Consider the following 17383-nt stretch of genomic DNA (forward strand, 5'->3'; position numbering starts at 1 on the left):
TAGTAAACATGTTTATTAAGCAAAACCAACAGTGTGTGGAGTATCAGGGAGGATGAGATTTCATGAGGAGGACACGGCACAGGTTTTTCTTTCAGCCATAAACAACTGAATGCGATCATATGCAATAACAAGTGGCATATTTTTCAAAATGTTGATCCTGATTGTTGACATAAAACAAAATGTTCTTTCATTTTATGTATTTGCTTAATTTTGGTGCAATGTGTTTCTTTGCTCTTAGTTCATGAGCCAGTAGGAACAGTGCTACATCTTTAACAGAAGGGGAAGGGGGAAGAGCTAATTAGCTCAGTAAGACCATCAAATGGTAGCAGGTACAAATATTTTGGCTTGAATATAATATCCAACAGACCCATCTTACAAAATATCACAGTTTATATCCACTCTATATGGTTTGTCAAGTAGAATATTTGGAAAAGAAACCAAATTTATATACCTCTAAGAGAAGTCACAATCTTAATGTTTAAAAAAAAGATGTCAAATACAAGTGAACACTGCATAGCTATTTAAATTCAGGTTAGCAGGGGGAAACTCCTCAAATTAACTGTTGTATAGTTAGAGACTTGTGACTACATCAGCTACAGAGGATTTTCTGTTTGATAATAATCACCATCCTATTCATATCAGGATAACAGTGATAGGAGAAGGTGTCTGCTGGCATATGAAAGACCCAGGTTATATGAATCCTTCAAGGAGGATTCACTGCAAGTGTGTTCTGTCTTCCTATGAACACTGATCTAGAACTGACTGGGTAGAATGGAGGGGGAAGCCCTGTAATGTAGAGGAAAGCATTAAAACACTTCTGACAAAACAAAGGATTTTTCCCCTTTTCAATTCAATATTATATATCTCTCAGCAACATATAATGGAAAAAGATACCCATTGTTACAGGAATTTCATTATACATGAGCTGTGCTCCCATTCTTGAGCTCACTGTAGAGGAATCACTTACAAAATAAAATGTTCCTAGGTCTCGGCTTTCAACTTACATTCGTTTGCCTTTCAGCACAGGCAGACACGAGGACACTCCATTAAAAACAAAACCAACAAAAAACCCAAACACAAATTATATACCACCTGCATTTGAACAATCTAGTGGATCAGGATTACAACCAAGTCAATCGTGAGTTGACACTGTTCAAAGGAGACTCAGGGTGAAATTCATATACATGATTTTGGGACCAGCAGCCTTCAAGATGCTGGAAGGCTATAGTTTCACAAATATTCATGAGCACTTAGCATATGTAAGGGATACAGAGATGAAGGACCAACATATCAATTATCAGAGTGACAGGCCCTTCTCAATTTTCCTTGAATAAGAAGAAAGGGAGTATAAGGAGTACAGGGAAACTGTGAGACAATTTCTTTGGGCTGCCTAAAAAGGATTTCAGTTAGATATAGGACGTGCTTTCTAATTGAGAAGGCTGTGAGCTCGTCCAATGAGATGGAAAGTTTTAAGAACGGAGTAGAGTTGGTATATGTTAGGCACAGTGCTACCCAATGGCAGATGGATGGAACGGAACAACATTGAAAATTCCTCCATCCTGACTTCATCATTCTCTAGGACAAAAACAGAAAAGCCTAAGGAGGCACGGAGGGCAGCCATACGCCTCGGTGCATCGTCAGAAGTAGCACACTACGTGTGCCTTATTCTCCATGGAGGATGTTCTGTTCTGTGCGGCCAGCTTGGATGTGTGTCATGTTCTTGTCCATCTGGCCTTTAAAAATCCTTGGCAAAATCCAAAAGATGCTACCGATGCTTGTTTTTCTGGGAGTCAAGTGGGCTAAGTAAAATCCTATCCAGACTTGTTAGGCATCAAACCATGGCCAGAATGCCCAACTGCTACATGTTAAAATGTTAGTAATTTTGGAAATAAGCCAAAAGACTCCAATAATTCTATTTTAAAAACTATTAATAGCTATATTTGCAACTCATTTACAAGTAGCTTCTGGAGAAGTTATACCTCCATGGAAAAGTCTGGAATCAAATGTTAGTTAAGTGCAAAATTTAGCTACTGGGGGTTGTTTGGTTTCATTGTCCAGACCAGAGAACGGTGGGATTGACACTGAGGATCTTTGAAAACATCCTGAGCTGCAGTAACTAGGTCAAATGATGCAACTGTCTCCCTTCAACTGTGAGGACTCTGAAAATTCTGGAGATCAAAGACACACGCACACACGCAAGCACACACATACACATACATGTCCCCCCTCCCTTGAGAAAATCAGTTACAGGCAGAATGTGAAAAAGTGCAATTTGTAAGTCACCAGCATCTGGTAGAGATATTGGGTTTTTTCTAATGTTTCATGTTCACTGTAATTGATTTTCACCTTGAATGTCTTATGCATTTACAACTCTGGTCTGAAAATTTAATGCACTGTCTTTAAAATCTAGCTCAAAGCTATAGTCACATAAATTGATTTGTGTTTGGTGTATCAACTGTGCACATCAGCATGCAGCTGGCATGGAGACAGCTGGCACAGGGCAGAAAATTCAGCCAATGAATGTCCTCATAATGCTTCAGATGTGTCTTCTCCAACAGAGTCACTCAGATATTCCTAAGATAATTAGCCTTGTGGCATTAAAGAAAGCCTTTGATATGCGATCTGATCCTCCCTTCTTTAGTGACATCTCAGGACTATTAGCATTCTTTTTATTCTCTTTCATTAGTGGTGAGGAGTGACAATAGGGAGGTTGCAGCAAAGTGCAGGGACATGAGGGGAGGCTGGTATCTGTGTTCTGTCTGTCTGGCTTCCTCTATACAGCACCTTATGTTTTCCTCACATCTCTCTGTGCAGTCCTCAGGTTTGGTGTCCTGGCTTGCTTTCTGTCCTCATCAGTTAGGAGGGGATAACACACAGCAGCTGGTGTCTCACCAACGACCAGTATGTGGGCTTCACGTGATATGGTCCGGGGGCAAAGTCCTTCCTTGGAAGTCAAGTCAGCTGGTGGGATTCTCTTTGCACTGGGGGAGAGACTAAACTTTAGAAAACATGTAACTGGGGGACCTGGCTTGGTGGCAGTGCTAGGATTAAGTGGCTCTGGCTCTGGTTTCCTGTTTACTCAAGGTCTCTACACGGATCTGAGTTTAGCAGGGGCTCTGGGCCTGATCCTTAGCCACTGTCCTCCCATCCCATTGCAGGGAGGAGTTTGCTCCCTCTGAAAGCTACTTGATTGTGCAGCAGCACCAGAAAGGGTGGCACGCAGATCTCCTTGACGACTGATAAGCAGGGGTGATGACACAAGAGGCAGTCATTGTGCTACTGGCCCATGGTGCCTCTGTTGGTGTTCCACCTGCCCTTACATGCTGCGGCCCAGAAGAGAAGCCCATGAGGTGCACAGGTGCATCCTGACTCACACACAAGTACAATGGACATGAAAGGGTCATGATGCTCTCAGATTGAGAAAAAGTGAGAGGAGAAATGTTTTCAGATGTGGGAGTTCTCTTGGGGCCTCATAAAATGATGTGACTGCTATGTGATTGAGGGGACAGAAAATCCAGGCATGATGCATTCTCCCTGCTTTGGGGTAATGCAGAAAGACAGACATTATGATGCTGTAGGCTGTGCTGTGCTTACCGGGATCCCTAGGGCTTTAAGAATGTTCATCTTGCACATGGGGCAGGTGCGATGGTCTAGAAGCCAGGGGTCAACACAGGACTTGTGGAAAAGATGCCTGCAATGAGAACCATACATCTTAGAGCGGTGGTAACTGCTGAGACACCTAGTCCACTATAGCCCAGCGACTTCTCCAAGGTCACTCAACTGCTCAGTGGCAGGGCCAAGACTTGAACCTCCTTTGCCTAACTCCTGGATCAAAGTGTTTCTGGTTATACCCTATGCTGACATAGTCACAATTTGTCTGGATCCAGGAGTGTCCTGTATGATTTGCAACTGAGTTCCAAATGGCAGAAAATGTAGAGAATGTAGAAATGAAAAGATTTTTCTCTTTTTCAGTAGGAAGAATGTTTAATGAGAAGAAGGTGAGTGGGCAAACTTGTATAGACCTTACAGGATGACTTGATAGGTGCTACATTTTAAGAAACCCAAACTTTCTTTTCCCACAGTCAGAAGACAATTGCAAAGTAAAGGCTGATTTCCATTAACATTTGGGGTCTAACATGAAAGGGCAGAAGAGCTCAAGCAAACATTTAATAACACAAATAACATTTTAAGTTATTATGGCTGCTGGTTGTCAAATCAGAACAGAGTGAAAGCCTCCTTGGTTTCACCGGGGGAACTGTTCCTGTTTGTACGGTTGATGCGCTCAACCAATAGCCATTCTTAGTGACAGGTGTTAGGAGCCGGGTCTGAGTGGCAGCAGAAGGGGGCATAGGAGGAGCAGGAGGGCTTCCTCACTGAACTTTCTCTCAGCGTGGCTCACAAGAGCACACTCAGAGATATCAGGAGCTGCTTGAGTCAGAAGCTTTCTTCTTACTCACAAGACTCCAGATCACAGGCAAAAGCAGCAGAATTTCCTGCCTGGGGCAAGAAGAGAGAGAATGGTTTGCTCTAAGTACAGGGCTTCCTCAGGACACTCCATCCACGCCTGACTCTCTCCCCCTCCTTGGTGGGGCGCTATCCTCAAATACTTCCACTCTGTTCTCTCATCATCAGCTTCTTTTGTTCTAACAATTCTGAAAACCTCAGCTGCTTTGTGCTAGACAGCTTTGGGCTAAAATGCTTAAAAGAGTACCTCCAAATTGGAGAAGAATTCAGGAAGTGCCACCTTTTAAATTGAAATTAAGAAGAACTCAAGTGCCCAGGATAGTAGCAAACAGTACATGTTATTGGGTTACCAGATTATTGTTTAGATGCCCTGCAGATTTACTGCTTGGACGGTGTATATCTCATTCATTCATTTCTTTATCCATGCATTCATTCAGCAAGTGGTACATGCCAAGAATGGTGCTCAATATGGTAGTGACTTGGCTCCTTCCCTTAGGGACTAGAGCAGGGAAGGCAAACATTAATAAAATATGAACTACTTAGTGACAATAGTGATAAGTACCATATTAAAAGAACAGGGAACTTGGGGGAGGGGCTTATTGCCGGGAGACTTATCCCAGTTCAGGTGCTCAGGGAAGGTTTCCTTGATGAAGTAACAAAGCTGAATCCTGAGTGCTCCACGGACATTGTTCACATGAAGGGGAAGTGGGAAGAAGAAAGGTATTCTAGCAGAATGAATGGCAAGAGTCGTGAGCTGGGCACTGGGCAGAGGCTATTCCCAGTGTGGCAGAGTGAGGGAGGGGGTGTCTGGCACCCAAGTTGGATGAAGCCACTCCTTGCAATCCCCAATAAGCAATATTGACCGCCCTCTGTTCAGGTTCTACATGCAGGAAACAAGTTCTTAATTTGAACTTGCTCACCAACTGATGTTTCTCCTGGGAAAATGTCAAACATTCTGTTCCCTTTGAACATTCCTGGGAAGCAGGTCTCTTTTGTGTTTTCTGCCCATGTGCTGGAGTCAGAATGACAGCAGGGCTGATCATTAGCTATTTTAAAACTTAAACAAGTTGTTTAATATCCCTAAGTCTCAGTTGTCTCATCAGTAATATGGAGATATACCTACTCAAGCAGAGAATCCTTCTCCCGAGTCTCCAATCCACAGAAGCCTGAAGTTATTCTCTAACACCCTAGGTTATTTCTCTCTATGCACTGGTCACTTCTGTGTCTCCTCTGTGGTGGTTAATTTTTGTGTGTCAAGTTGGCAAGGCTATAGTACCCAGTTATTCAATCAAGGTGTTACTGCGAAGGTATTTTGTAGGTGTGGTTAATATCTTCACTTAGTTGATTTTTAATAAAAGAGATTATTCTCAATAATTTGGGTAAGCCCTATCCAATCAATTGAAAGGCCTTAAGAGCACAATAGGTTTCCCTGAGAAGAAATTCTGCCTCAAGACTACAGCATCAGCTCCTGCCCAAGAGTTTTCAGCCTATAGGCCTGCCCTGCAGACTTCAGATTTGCCAGCCTACAGTCATGCCAGCCAATTGCTCAAGAAATCTCTATATTTGTATTTGTATTTTTATTTTTATTTATTTATTTTTGACCAGTAAGGGGATTGCAACCCTCGGCTTGGTGTCGTCCGCACCACACTTAGCCAGTGAGCGCACCGGCCGTCCCTATATAGGCTCCGAACTTGCAGCCTCAGAGCTAATAGCACCACACTCTCCCAAGTGAGCCACAGGGCCGGCCCTGTATCTGCATTTCTACATACCTCCTACTAGTTCTGTTCCTCTGGAGAATCCTGACTGATACATCCTGCAATTAGAGTATAAGCTCTATGAGAGCAAAATCCCTATTAGCTTGATTCATGGTTACATCTCCAGCATTTAGGACAGTTCCTGGCACCCAGTTGATGTTCAAGAAACATTTGTTGGTGAATGGATATTTGTTTATCCAAGGACATGGCACTCTTCCCTGCCTCCACATGGTCAAGTCCCTCACACTCACTCTTCCCGAATCTGCCATTCATTGCTTCTTTTCTTTTCTCATTGTGCTCCCTTGTTCACCATCTCATTACCTTGTTCTCTGTATTTTTGCAACAGCCTCAAACTGCTCTTCATGCTGCTGGTCTTTTCCTGTTCTCTTCATCCCACTCACCACTACCAGATTTATCTTCCTAAAATACAGCACGACTTACGTCACTCCTTGTTCCATTCTCATCTTTGCTAGGAGCTGGGTGTGGAGATGAATAAGACAACGTCCCTCCCTTCCAGCAGGACCGCGGTCCTCCAGTGATTCTCTGTGAACTACAATGTAAAGGCCACTGAAAGACCACACTCCTGCATCCATTGTTTTCAATCTTAGGCAAGTTACCTTAGCTCTCTAAGACTCACTTCCTCATCAGTGAAATTTTATTTTATAGGTATGGGGTCTGTGAGTGAGTGAGTGAATGTGTGTGTGTGTGTGTGTGTGTGTGAGAGAGAGAGAGAGAGAGAGAATCGATAATGCCCACAAAGCTTAAAACATTAGTCTTGGCACTCCTTAATTGTAAACTACCATTAATCTTATTAATACCACTGCATTGCATCTTAATTTTAGACTTTATGGGATTACTATGATTTCTACTCTTTAGGCTAACCTTTTAATGTGGAAAGCAAGTAACTGTAAATTAAAAAAAAAATCAAAGGGAGAACAGCTAAGGGCTAAAAAGGAAAAGTGCTGAAATAATGCACAATGTGATCATGTTTATTATTAACTAACATTCATTTATTTCTAGCACCATATTTCTTGTGTTAAACATCAAATATGAAAACCATATCCTTATAATTGGGATTGCAAAACAATTTTTTCCTCCTAAATGGAAAGAAAAATAAAAGTCGCTAGACTAAGTAAATAAACAAAGGAATAGGGAAAGAATCTGGAATTGAGTGAAATACACCAACTGTGCCGTAAACATCTCTAAGGCAAAGTTGATTTAAACTCATTCTATTTGTATAATTTTCAATAAAGCATCGTCCCTTCCTGTGTTTTAACAAAAAGCTGCATGAGAAAGTACATACATAGGAACAGGACAACACATTCTACTTCTTAACAATCCTGACAAATTGGAAATAAAACATAGCGTTGACCAAAACTGTTCTCCTTCCTCAATCACCAAAGGGAAGCAAACATTTTTAGAAAGAGTTTTTCAAACACCTGACAAAAGAGGGTGCAGGCAACTGCATAATGATGCTTTTGATGATTACGAATAATAAGTTCTCATTTTTTTTTTTTAGCAGTAATGAGAAACCAAGCTAAATTAATTTCCACATCTATTGATTCCTCTATTCTTTTGTTCTTTCACCTGTATGTGTGATTCCCTCCCCAGTTAAATATTTTTCCCTCCAGCTGAGGAAGGAAGAGGGGTTCTGTCCTTTCTATCTTACTCTCTTTTGCAGGCTTTGTTAGACAGTACCATCCTGCAATTGAGATTAGAATCCTGTGGCTTTCCTTTTGGCACTAATGCTCGCTGTCTCATTCTCTTCAGTGAAATGGTGATCAAAGAATGTGAGTCATTCAGGTACCTAAGAATTACATACCCCCAGGCAACATTAACATTTTACAAAGATATCAAGGTCTTCTATGTGTGGCCAAAATGTTTCTTCAGAGCCTCTGAAACTTCTTTGCAAAGTGGTCAATGAAGTAAGAGTGAATTTTTAATTAATAAATGCTACTGACAATATTCCTACTATGCATATTACATATCCCAACAATATCCCTACGAGGCATATTACATACACAATTAATTCACAACAGCCCTATGAGGTAGAAATTATTATTCCCATGGAATAATATGGAGGAGGATACTGAAGCTCATTAAATTATCTAAAGAGCTAGTAAGCTGCAGAATTAGGACTGAAATCCAGTCCAAACCCAGTCCTACACCCACTGTTTTTACTCAACTCTACAGTCCTCCCCACCCTTCTCCCTGACCTGTCATGGGTAAGGGGGATAGTTGGAAGTATTCAAATTTTTATTCTTTCCTAGTGTATTTTTTTGTGCTCCACCTTCAAGCTTTTAACCTCTCTGAGCCTTAGTTTTCTCATTTATAAAATAAGGATAATAATGGCAACTATCTGAGGCACTCATTAATGCTGTTTATCACCTATGCCAGCTCTCCATCTTTTGGGCATATGGGATGATTGCAGACTTTCTTGGGGTTAGCTATCTATGACCATGTGACGAATTCTGGCCAATACGTTATGAAGAGAAACAACAGATTTCACTTCAGGCCATAGCATTTAATTATTGAGCTGTCAGTTAACAATGTTTGAGATGGCAACTGCTTTGCCAGCCCAGCTGTTGTGAGCAGACTCTCCCTGGAGAGTAAAATAAAGCACAACTAAAAAACTGTTGTTGTACTAAGCCACTTAGAGCTGGGTTTTGTTTTGTTACTGCAGCAAAGCCTAGCCTATCCTGTCTAGTAAAATACCTTACAGCATTGTTGAAAGGATTAAATACTTGTTTGTAAAGTGCTTGGTTATTAATTGTTCAGTGGATATTGGTGATATTAACTATTTTAAGTGAGGTTAGTACAACATGCAAAGTGACAGGCCAGGAATAGATATATGTGAAACTTATACCAACCTGTTGCAAAAAGAAAAAGAAAAAGATACAAGTGAAATTGACACAGAATCCAGGGAAGACAGCCATCACTTTGTGAGAAAAATAGGAAGCTTTGGGATATAGTAAGGCCTTTTGCACAGCCTAAAGGATGGGAAGAACTTTGAAGTGTGGAGATGGGAGGAAAGAAACTTAAGGAAAAGGAATTTTCATGAGCCAAGGTATAGAGGCATATCATGATATGTATGGGAAACTCGGTTGGGTTGAAATGCAGTCTATTTTAAATGTAAGAACAAAAAATACAGTTGGAAAAGACGGGTCCAAACCAGCATTCTGAAATAATCTAGATGTACTAAGTAGGAGAGAGTATGAATGGTGAGGAAAATAATCACATACCTCATTCCTTGCAATGATGAATTTCTCATCATCAAGTTATTTCCTTCTAGACTATAGCATCTTTCTATGTCTCCTATACAGAAAATCCTTGAAAAGGTGATGATGTAGTCATCACATTGGTGCTTGGTATTGATTAAGCCAGGTAAGCAGACACCTGGCTCCCTTCCTACCACAAACTCCATCCCACTGGCCCAGTGTCTCATTGTGGGGATAATTCTGCTACTGGGCTTGATCTGAAAGGGTTAAGCCAATTATGAGAAACTCCATTTCCCCAATTCCCTTATTTAGGTTACGTAAACATTGTTTTGAAAAAAGAAAAACAAAGAAAAGGGGGAAAAAAAAGAGATGTCACACAGAACCAGTAGTAACCATATTCTGGCCGTTGTTATAAACGTAATTAGTTTGTTTTGGCGAGTTAATATGATATCAGTCTCACATGAGGAATCAAAAAAAAAAAAAAAAAAGGGAGAATGCAATATAGTAAATTACTGCTCACCTCACAAGCACTGCCCTTCTGGGAAAAAGCCTGCTCTGTTTTCAAGCCCACAATAACAAGCTTGGAAAGCAAAATCTGGAGAAAGCGAAATCCTTAAAGCTCAGCTTGATTTGATTTAGTTTCCCTGGGGTTGTTAGACGTTTGGCCTAGAATGAGATGGGGATTTCTGAGGCAGATTTTCAGCCAAAACCATATCTGCAGAGAGCTGAGTGTACAGCAAAGCATCCTCACTGAGCAGTGATGAGGGTGGGCACAGCCAGGACATGGCAGAGACACAGCTGGCTGGGAAGTCAGAAAGCCTGGCTCTGCCTTGGGCCAGTGGCCACCTCTCTGAGTTAAGGTTTTAGTAAAATAAAGGGACGATAATGGTACCTGCCTACCTTCCCTGTCTATATTAGTTGCTGTTGTGAGATACAAATCAGACATTATATGTGAAAGTGCTGTGTAAACAGTAGAGCACTTTTCAAAGTTAAAGTATTTTAATAAACAACCATTAATTTCATCCATTTCTCCATTATATTGGATTTGAATATCATGAAAGAAAAACCACCACCACCGACAAAAAACTAAGAAACTGTCTCAAATCCTCTTGCTACTAAACAATTTCTTTTGAAGCTACAGTGGAAGAAATTTATGCTTTGGGATGCAAGTTAGGAGGAACTAACTGCAGGACCCTTATTTTATAGCGTGTCTCACACGTTGGGGTTCTGGCAGAGGGAGGCTCTGTGCTTAGAACTTGACCCTGGTCTAATTATATCATTTTGCTGGGGCAGCAAAGCTGATTGGAATTCATCCTGTGTGTCTACTTGATTAATAGAACTGGGGATCACGATATTTGAAGTCAGAATGCCATATTTAACAATGTTATTACAGTGCAAGACTTTTCTCCTAAGGCGCCATTTGCTCTGTTGGAAAGACAACAGAAATGAACACATTAGACATCATTTACCAGCACTACCATCTTCTTTCATGTTTCCTTCCTTTGATCCCTTAATTAAGTGATATCTAATTATTGGCAGTTTATACATGCTGTGTTGTACACATGAAAATATGATGCAATCAAAGGAAAATGATTAGAAAACACCATTAGCAGTCTTTGAACTTAAATATGATGTAATTTTGACTAATGTATAAAGTGAATTACGGTTTTTTAAATTCTATAGCATGGAATCTTTGGTACTCTAAAAATTTTTTATTACTTTAAACGAAGGTATAATATACAATAAAATGTATAAATCTTAAGCAAGCTTGATGATTTCCTAAGTGTGTGTATACTTAGGTACAAATTACCCAGATGAAGACATGCACCACTGCATCACCCCAGAAAGTCCTCTCCTGCTCCTTACCAGCCAGTGCCCCACCCCCTGCTATGTAACCACCATTCTGACTTCGGTCACCAGAGGTTAGTTTTGCCTATTACTGAAGCTCACATAAATGGAATAATAAAGTATGTGTTATTTTTTTTTTTGACTGGATTCTTTTGCTCAAAATAATGTTTTTCAGACTCACCCATGCCTTTATGTACATCAATCAATAGCTTGTTTTGTTTTATTGCTGAGTAGTATTCCATTGTTTGGATGTATCCCAATTTATTTACAGATTTTTCTGTTGTTAGACATTTTAATTATTTTCATTTTCTGGCTATTAGGTATAAATGTGCTATGACTATTCTTGCATTAGACTTTCTGTGAACATATGCATTCATATCTCTTGGGTATATATTCAAGAATGAAATTCTAGGTCACAGGGTAGTGTGTATTTAACTTGAGTAGAAATTGTCAAACAAATGTCCAATGTAGTTTTGCCATTTTAAACTCCTACCACTCTGCATAACTTTTAACTTGGTTGAGTATGTAAAATTATGTTTCTGAAAGAATGGGATTTTAAAAAAAAATGATTTTCATGAACAATGTCTATTGATTGGGATGCAGTACATGCCAGCATAACTATTCAGTTAAATTTTAAAAAATGTAGTTAACTGATTAGTTATCTTATTTTTTGATAGGGGAGGATTAAAAGGAGGAAGAGATAAAAATAAGAAAATTAAAATTCATAAATTTTATATCATAACTTTTAATTGTTAATCAAAAGGCATTATAAAAATAAAAACATTTATGTAAGAAAAACATTATTTACTAAAAATGTAAAAACAAAATGTTAAAAATAGTAACCCATTTTATCAATTCTAGGCTATACCATTCCTCCCCCCCTCCCCCTTTTAACATATCTGAACTTGGGAAACACCTTACAGTCAATGACAATTTGCATTTGATATAATATGGTATGAGAATTAAAACTACATTGATATTTGATTATCAGTTGAGAAAGATACTTTAAAAATGTACTACTTCATGGTTTCAAGGGAGCACAAATGTAAACACACATACTGCCAGGGAGCTATAAATCATTACCAACTTTCAGAAAAGCAATTGGATAAAACTTTTCAAGATCCTTTCTTTTTAGGAATGTATCCTAAGGGATAAATACAGGAAAAAAAAATGTAAACAACTAAGGCCATGAATTTATAGTGATAAAAAACAGGAAGCAATTTAAATGCTGAATAATAAGGGGGGTAGTTAAACACACTCCAGTAGCGGACCATTATGCAATCACTAAAATATTTTAAAATAATTTCTAGTTATAGGAAAATGCTTACTTTTTAATTTTAAATGAGAAAGTAGAATAAAAACTGCAGTAATCACCTGATTCTACTACAATACTTTCTTTAAAAAAAAATGATGTTAATATATATGCATTATAAAAATTGAATATTCCAATATTAATAATAAATATTTCTGGGTGGTGAGATTATTATTTTTGTTTACTTGTTTATACATGTCTTTATTTTCAAAATTTTCCACAATTAGCAACGAAACCTTGAAAGTTACTTTAAAAAAATCACATCTATTAACAAACAGCTATAAATAGAATGTCCAATAATCAAATTTATATAACATGGGCAGAAAAGAGTAAGGCAGAGCTTATGAAAATCAGCCAATATTCATCATTCTTTTAAGAAAAAAGGAAACTGGAAAAAATCTGTTCCTAATCAAGGCTATTTAACAGGCATGACAGGGTAAATTCAGGACAGGCCATTTCTGCCTTGCTAGAAAGTGCGCCTTTGTTTTCTACTTCACGAGTTACAGGACTCATAATCAGAATCCTGATCACATTACAGCATTTTGCAAAATCTTTTACTCATAAAGAGCTTGGAATTTTCTGTCCATACTGACATCTAGTTCTTCTGACTCCTCTGAAAATCAGACTGATCCCTAGGTTTAAAAATCTTAAGGGGCTAGTGTCTATTTTTAGTGATTTCAGTAAAACTTGATTGTGATTCTTTGAATTTTCAAATATTAAAGTGATGTTTATTTCTACATCAGGTTATCATTCTTCTTTACATTATGTTGTTTATTATGATCATGTCACGTCTGGCAAGGAGAGTGAATAGGGGCCCTCCATTCACTAAAAAGGGAAGTTCACAAATGAATATCAGAGTCCAACTTTGATTTTACCTCCAGTTGTCATTAAGGATCCAAAACATGAATCCTACATCGGAATTTCAGGAGAAGCAGGGAAGTTATGAAGTGTGTATGTGGGTTTGGTTGGAATCATCCAATGATGACAAGAAAACTCTCTGGGAAATATGGAATAGCCTTCCATGGAGGTCTGTTGTGTGCAAGCCACCGTCAGTAAGGTACTTTTGGTTTAGACACTGTGCTCTCACCTCCATTAGCTCAGTAAATCTTATTAATTTGATTTTACGTAGGGTGACCTTGGCAGGCAAGTCATTCTTTGAGCCTTAGATAGGTACTTGTTCAGAAAGCTTTACAAAGAGATCCCTTTACTCTTTCCTGTGTATTTTACATTAGATGTCTTTCAGAGCTACTTCCCTGGTAGAGAAAAATGCCAGCTGTCCCTGGAGACAGGAGTTCATGGAATGCAGTATTCGAGGAGTCAATTAATAATTATGTCAATGTTAAAAATATGTATCAGTCACATCAACTGAGAAAAGAAAAGCAGCTGGGTGTCTCACTGGTTAGAAACACAGGGATAATTTATAAGTGTCACTTACAGACACATGGTATGTATATGACAGCCGTTCAAAGAATTCATTGAAACTAGTGGACTAAATTTAGGCTTTGGCTTTTCAACAGCCTTCAAAAAATTCCATTTTCCAAATCTTTAGGCCTATCTTTTTAGGTTCTATCTGACTCAGACACTGAAATGTCTTTAGAAATTCCTTTGCAAGTTAGGGTATCTATTGCTTCAATTTACACATACAAGCTTCATTGGTTCTTTCACTATTACTCTGTACTGTACTTTAACAGGAACTGTTTATTCTTTTTTTTAAAAAAAATTAGTTTGGTATATAATTGTGTTTAAATCTACATATTATCTCTTTCAACATTAATGATATTAGTCATATTCTGATCTCCGTAAAAGTACAGCCTTACATTTGAAATTATAAAACAAAACAAAAAACCAGTATGATATGTTTTAGGTCCCAAATTATAAAACATAGCACATGAACTGATACAGAAATTCAGCCTCCTTCCTAAAAAGTAGAGAAGAGAAAGGGCAACAGTAGCATAGTGTTTACATGTAGAATCAAACAATTCCCTATCTAAAATGGAGCTTTGCCTACATGAGCCAGTTGTGGAAGTGTGCTGGTATTCTGGGCCTGCATAACTCTCTGAAGAAAGGCTTGAAAAGATAAGCCAAAGCTGGTCCTCAAGTGTCTTTTTTTTTTTTTTTTTTTTGAGCCATAAAGAAAATCTGTTTCAGTGCTTGAGATCTATTCCCTGTGTTATGGTTTTTGAGTGAGAGTGTGCAAGCTGCTGGATTTTTCCTACTGAGGATTTGAATGGAAAGACATGAGCATGTTCTAGATGCGAACAAACACAGTGTCCATCAGCACCAACTTGAGAAACAGGCAGCCATTTTCATCTATTCCAAATGCTGACCTATGCTGGTTTACCTGCTTAGTCTCTCTTGAATATGTCCATTCCTCTACATCTCAGTGCTGACACAGTTTAGCCTCTAGCATTTCTTACCTGGATTTTGCAAGAGTCTCATAACTGGTCACTCCGACTCCATTCAGTTCCCTTGGAGCCACGCTCCACAACTGCTGCCAGAGTGCTATGTATGAAGCACAAACCCAATGCCTCAGCGGGTCCCCCAGCACCTGGTGATAATCCAGGCCCTTCAGCTGGACATTCAGGCACTAAATGATCTGAGCTGCTTCTTCTCCAGCCTCATCCCCCATGCACATTACACACAATTCCAGGTAACACTAGTTGTCCTTGCTTAGAATAGTCTTAGCACTCACTGTCTGGAAAACTCCTTGAATACAACTTTATGGAATATAATTAGGCAATTTAAATTTATATCCTTAGAAACAAGGAAATAAACTGAAATGTGAACCGAGGTCTACACACAGAGCTATTTATCACAGCCTTTTTGATAAGAGCAGAAAAAGTGTGTGTGGGGAAAAATTTAAACATCTTAACATAGGCAAATAAATTATGGCATATGGGATATTATATAGGAATTAAAAATGATGTTGATGAAGTTTCTAAAGACGTGGAAAATGTTTATTATAGAAAGGACTTAAAGTGACTGCTGTAGATTGAATGTCCCCCCAAAACTTAATCCCTACTGTGACAGTGTTAAGAGGGTGTGAAATCCTATTTTGGTAATTGAAACGTGGGGCCTTGAAGAGGTGATTAGATTGTGAGGACCATACCCTAGTGAATGGATTAATCCATTGATGCTTTAATGGTGGCCATGAGCATTGCTCTGATGGCTTTAAAAGAAGGAATGAGGAGGTAGCTCTCTCTCTGTTCCACAGTTTTTGCTATGTGAGACTCTGCACTGCAAGAGTCACCTCACCAGATGTGTTCTCTGGACTTCAGATTTCCCAGCCTCTGAAATTGTAAACAATAAATTTCATTTTCTTACAGATTACCCAGTTCCATGTATTTCTGTTATAAGCAACAGAAACTGACTAATACAATGACTTAGAAGATGCAAATATCAAAAAAAGATGCCTTAAAAGCAAAAGAAGAATGAAAAATAAGAATAGAGACATAAAATAGAGTAAGAGGTGAAGCTAAAAAGTACCTTTTGGCTATGAGGAGGCTGTAAATTTGGCTCTTAGCTTTCTTTTCTATCAACAAATATAAAAAAAAATCCAAACAGTATCTCAATTCAGAATCCACAATATAAAAACATTCCCCTTGCTTGGGAGAAATACATCTACTGCATACATGAATTGCTCTGGTGAGTGCACAAGAAGAAAATCCTAATAAGGGACACATGACAAGTTTCCTAAGATTGCTTCTTATAGTAATATCTGATAAAAGTGATGGCAATTGAACCAGCCAATTCAATTCTCCTGTAGGAGCAAGTATGAAATAGTGCATGTTTCCAGTTTTTTGTGAATTTGTTACAGAAATACATTTTAGAAAAATAGAAGGACCGAATTACACTTCAATTACTTCCTCTTCCCAAAGAATAATTTTTTTTAGTCACACTTCTGATATGCTAAATGAGCTTGAAGTAGGATGAGCTGAAAAAGTACCTGGAGTCCAGTTAATCTAGCTTGACAATTAAAAATAGACTTACCAGAATGAATAATTAAGGGGCAGGAGTAGAAGCAGAGAAATTAGTGAGATGGCTTCTGCAAAAAGCTAGGAAAGTCATGATGTTAATGATGTTAGTGATGGTAACAGAAACCATGATAGTACTGGTAACAGTGATTAGAGTAACATCCACTTAGTACTGTAGTAATAGCAATAATAATACTAGAAATATATAGAATTGTCATTCCCAGTTAGTTTTTTTTAGTATGTAAAACCAGATTTTTAGTTAGCCAACTTTAATTAGATTCTGGAATCAAAATTGAACTTCTTTCATTGACATTGTCTTCTGTTAATAAAGTCAAGCCTAAATTAAAAACAAAACATACAAAAATCTCCAGACTGAGGGAAGGGGTGGTTATTGTTTAATGGGTTCAGAGTTTTGTTTTGGGAAGATGAAGACATTCTAGAGCTGGATGGTAGTGACGGTTGCACAGCAATGGGAACGCACTTAATGCCACTGAACTGTACGTGTCAAAATGGTTATAAAGGTAAGTTTTATGTTATATGTATTTTACCCCTCCCCCCCCCCAAAAAAAACAACTTCCAACACAACTCCAGAATTATCTGATCTAACAGATAATCTTGCTCAGGTGAAACAGACATGCTGCTGTGAAGAGGGAGGGACCCACAAACCTCAGGCCTGCAGAGCCGCTGCTGCCCCCGCCCCGAGGCTGCTCAGGGCAGGCATGGCGGCTGCTCTCCTTCAAATGTGGTTTGGAATCTGCTTCAGCATTCCAATGTCAAACAGCAGGAGTGCAGTTCTCTCCGACTAGAATTATT

The 17383-nt window shown here is 38.8% G+C and overlaps 1 protein-coding gene across 1 annotated transcript in view; it reads right to left on the minus strand.

Moving 5' to 3' along the window:
* RNF150 (ring finger protein 150) overlaps window positions 1-17383 on the minus strand; it is a 275301-nt gene that overhangs the window by 59484 nt on the left and 198434 nt on the right. The window contains exon 5 of the mRNA XM_063108524.1: window positions 3595-3691. Coding sequence (XP_062964594.1) covers window positions 3595-3691 — 97 coding nt within the window. The remainder of the gene's footprint in view (window positions 1-3594; window positions 3692-17383) is intronic.

This window comes from Cynocephalus volans, chromosome 9 (assembly GCF_027409185.1).
Source record: "Cynocephalus volans isolate mCynVol1 chromosome 9, mCynVol1.pri, whole genome shotgun sequence".
Taxonomy (NCBI): Eukaryota; Metazoa; Chordata; class Mammalia; order Dermoptera; family Cynocephalidae; genus Cynocephalus; species Cynocephalus volans.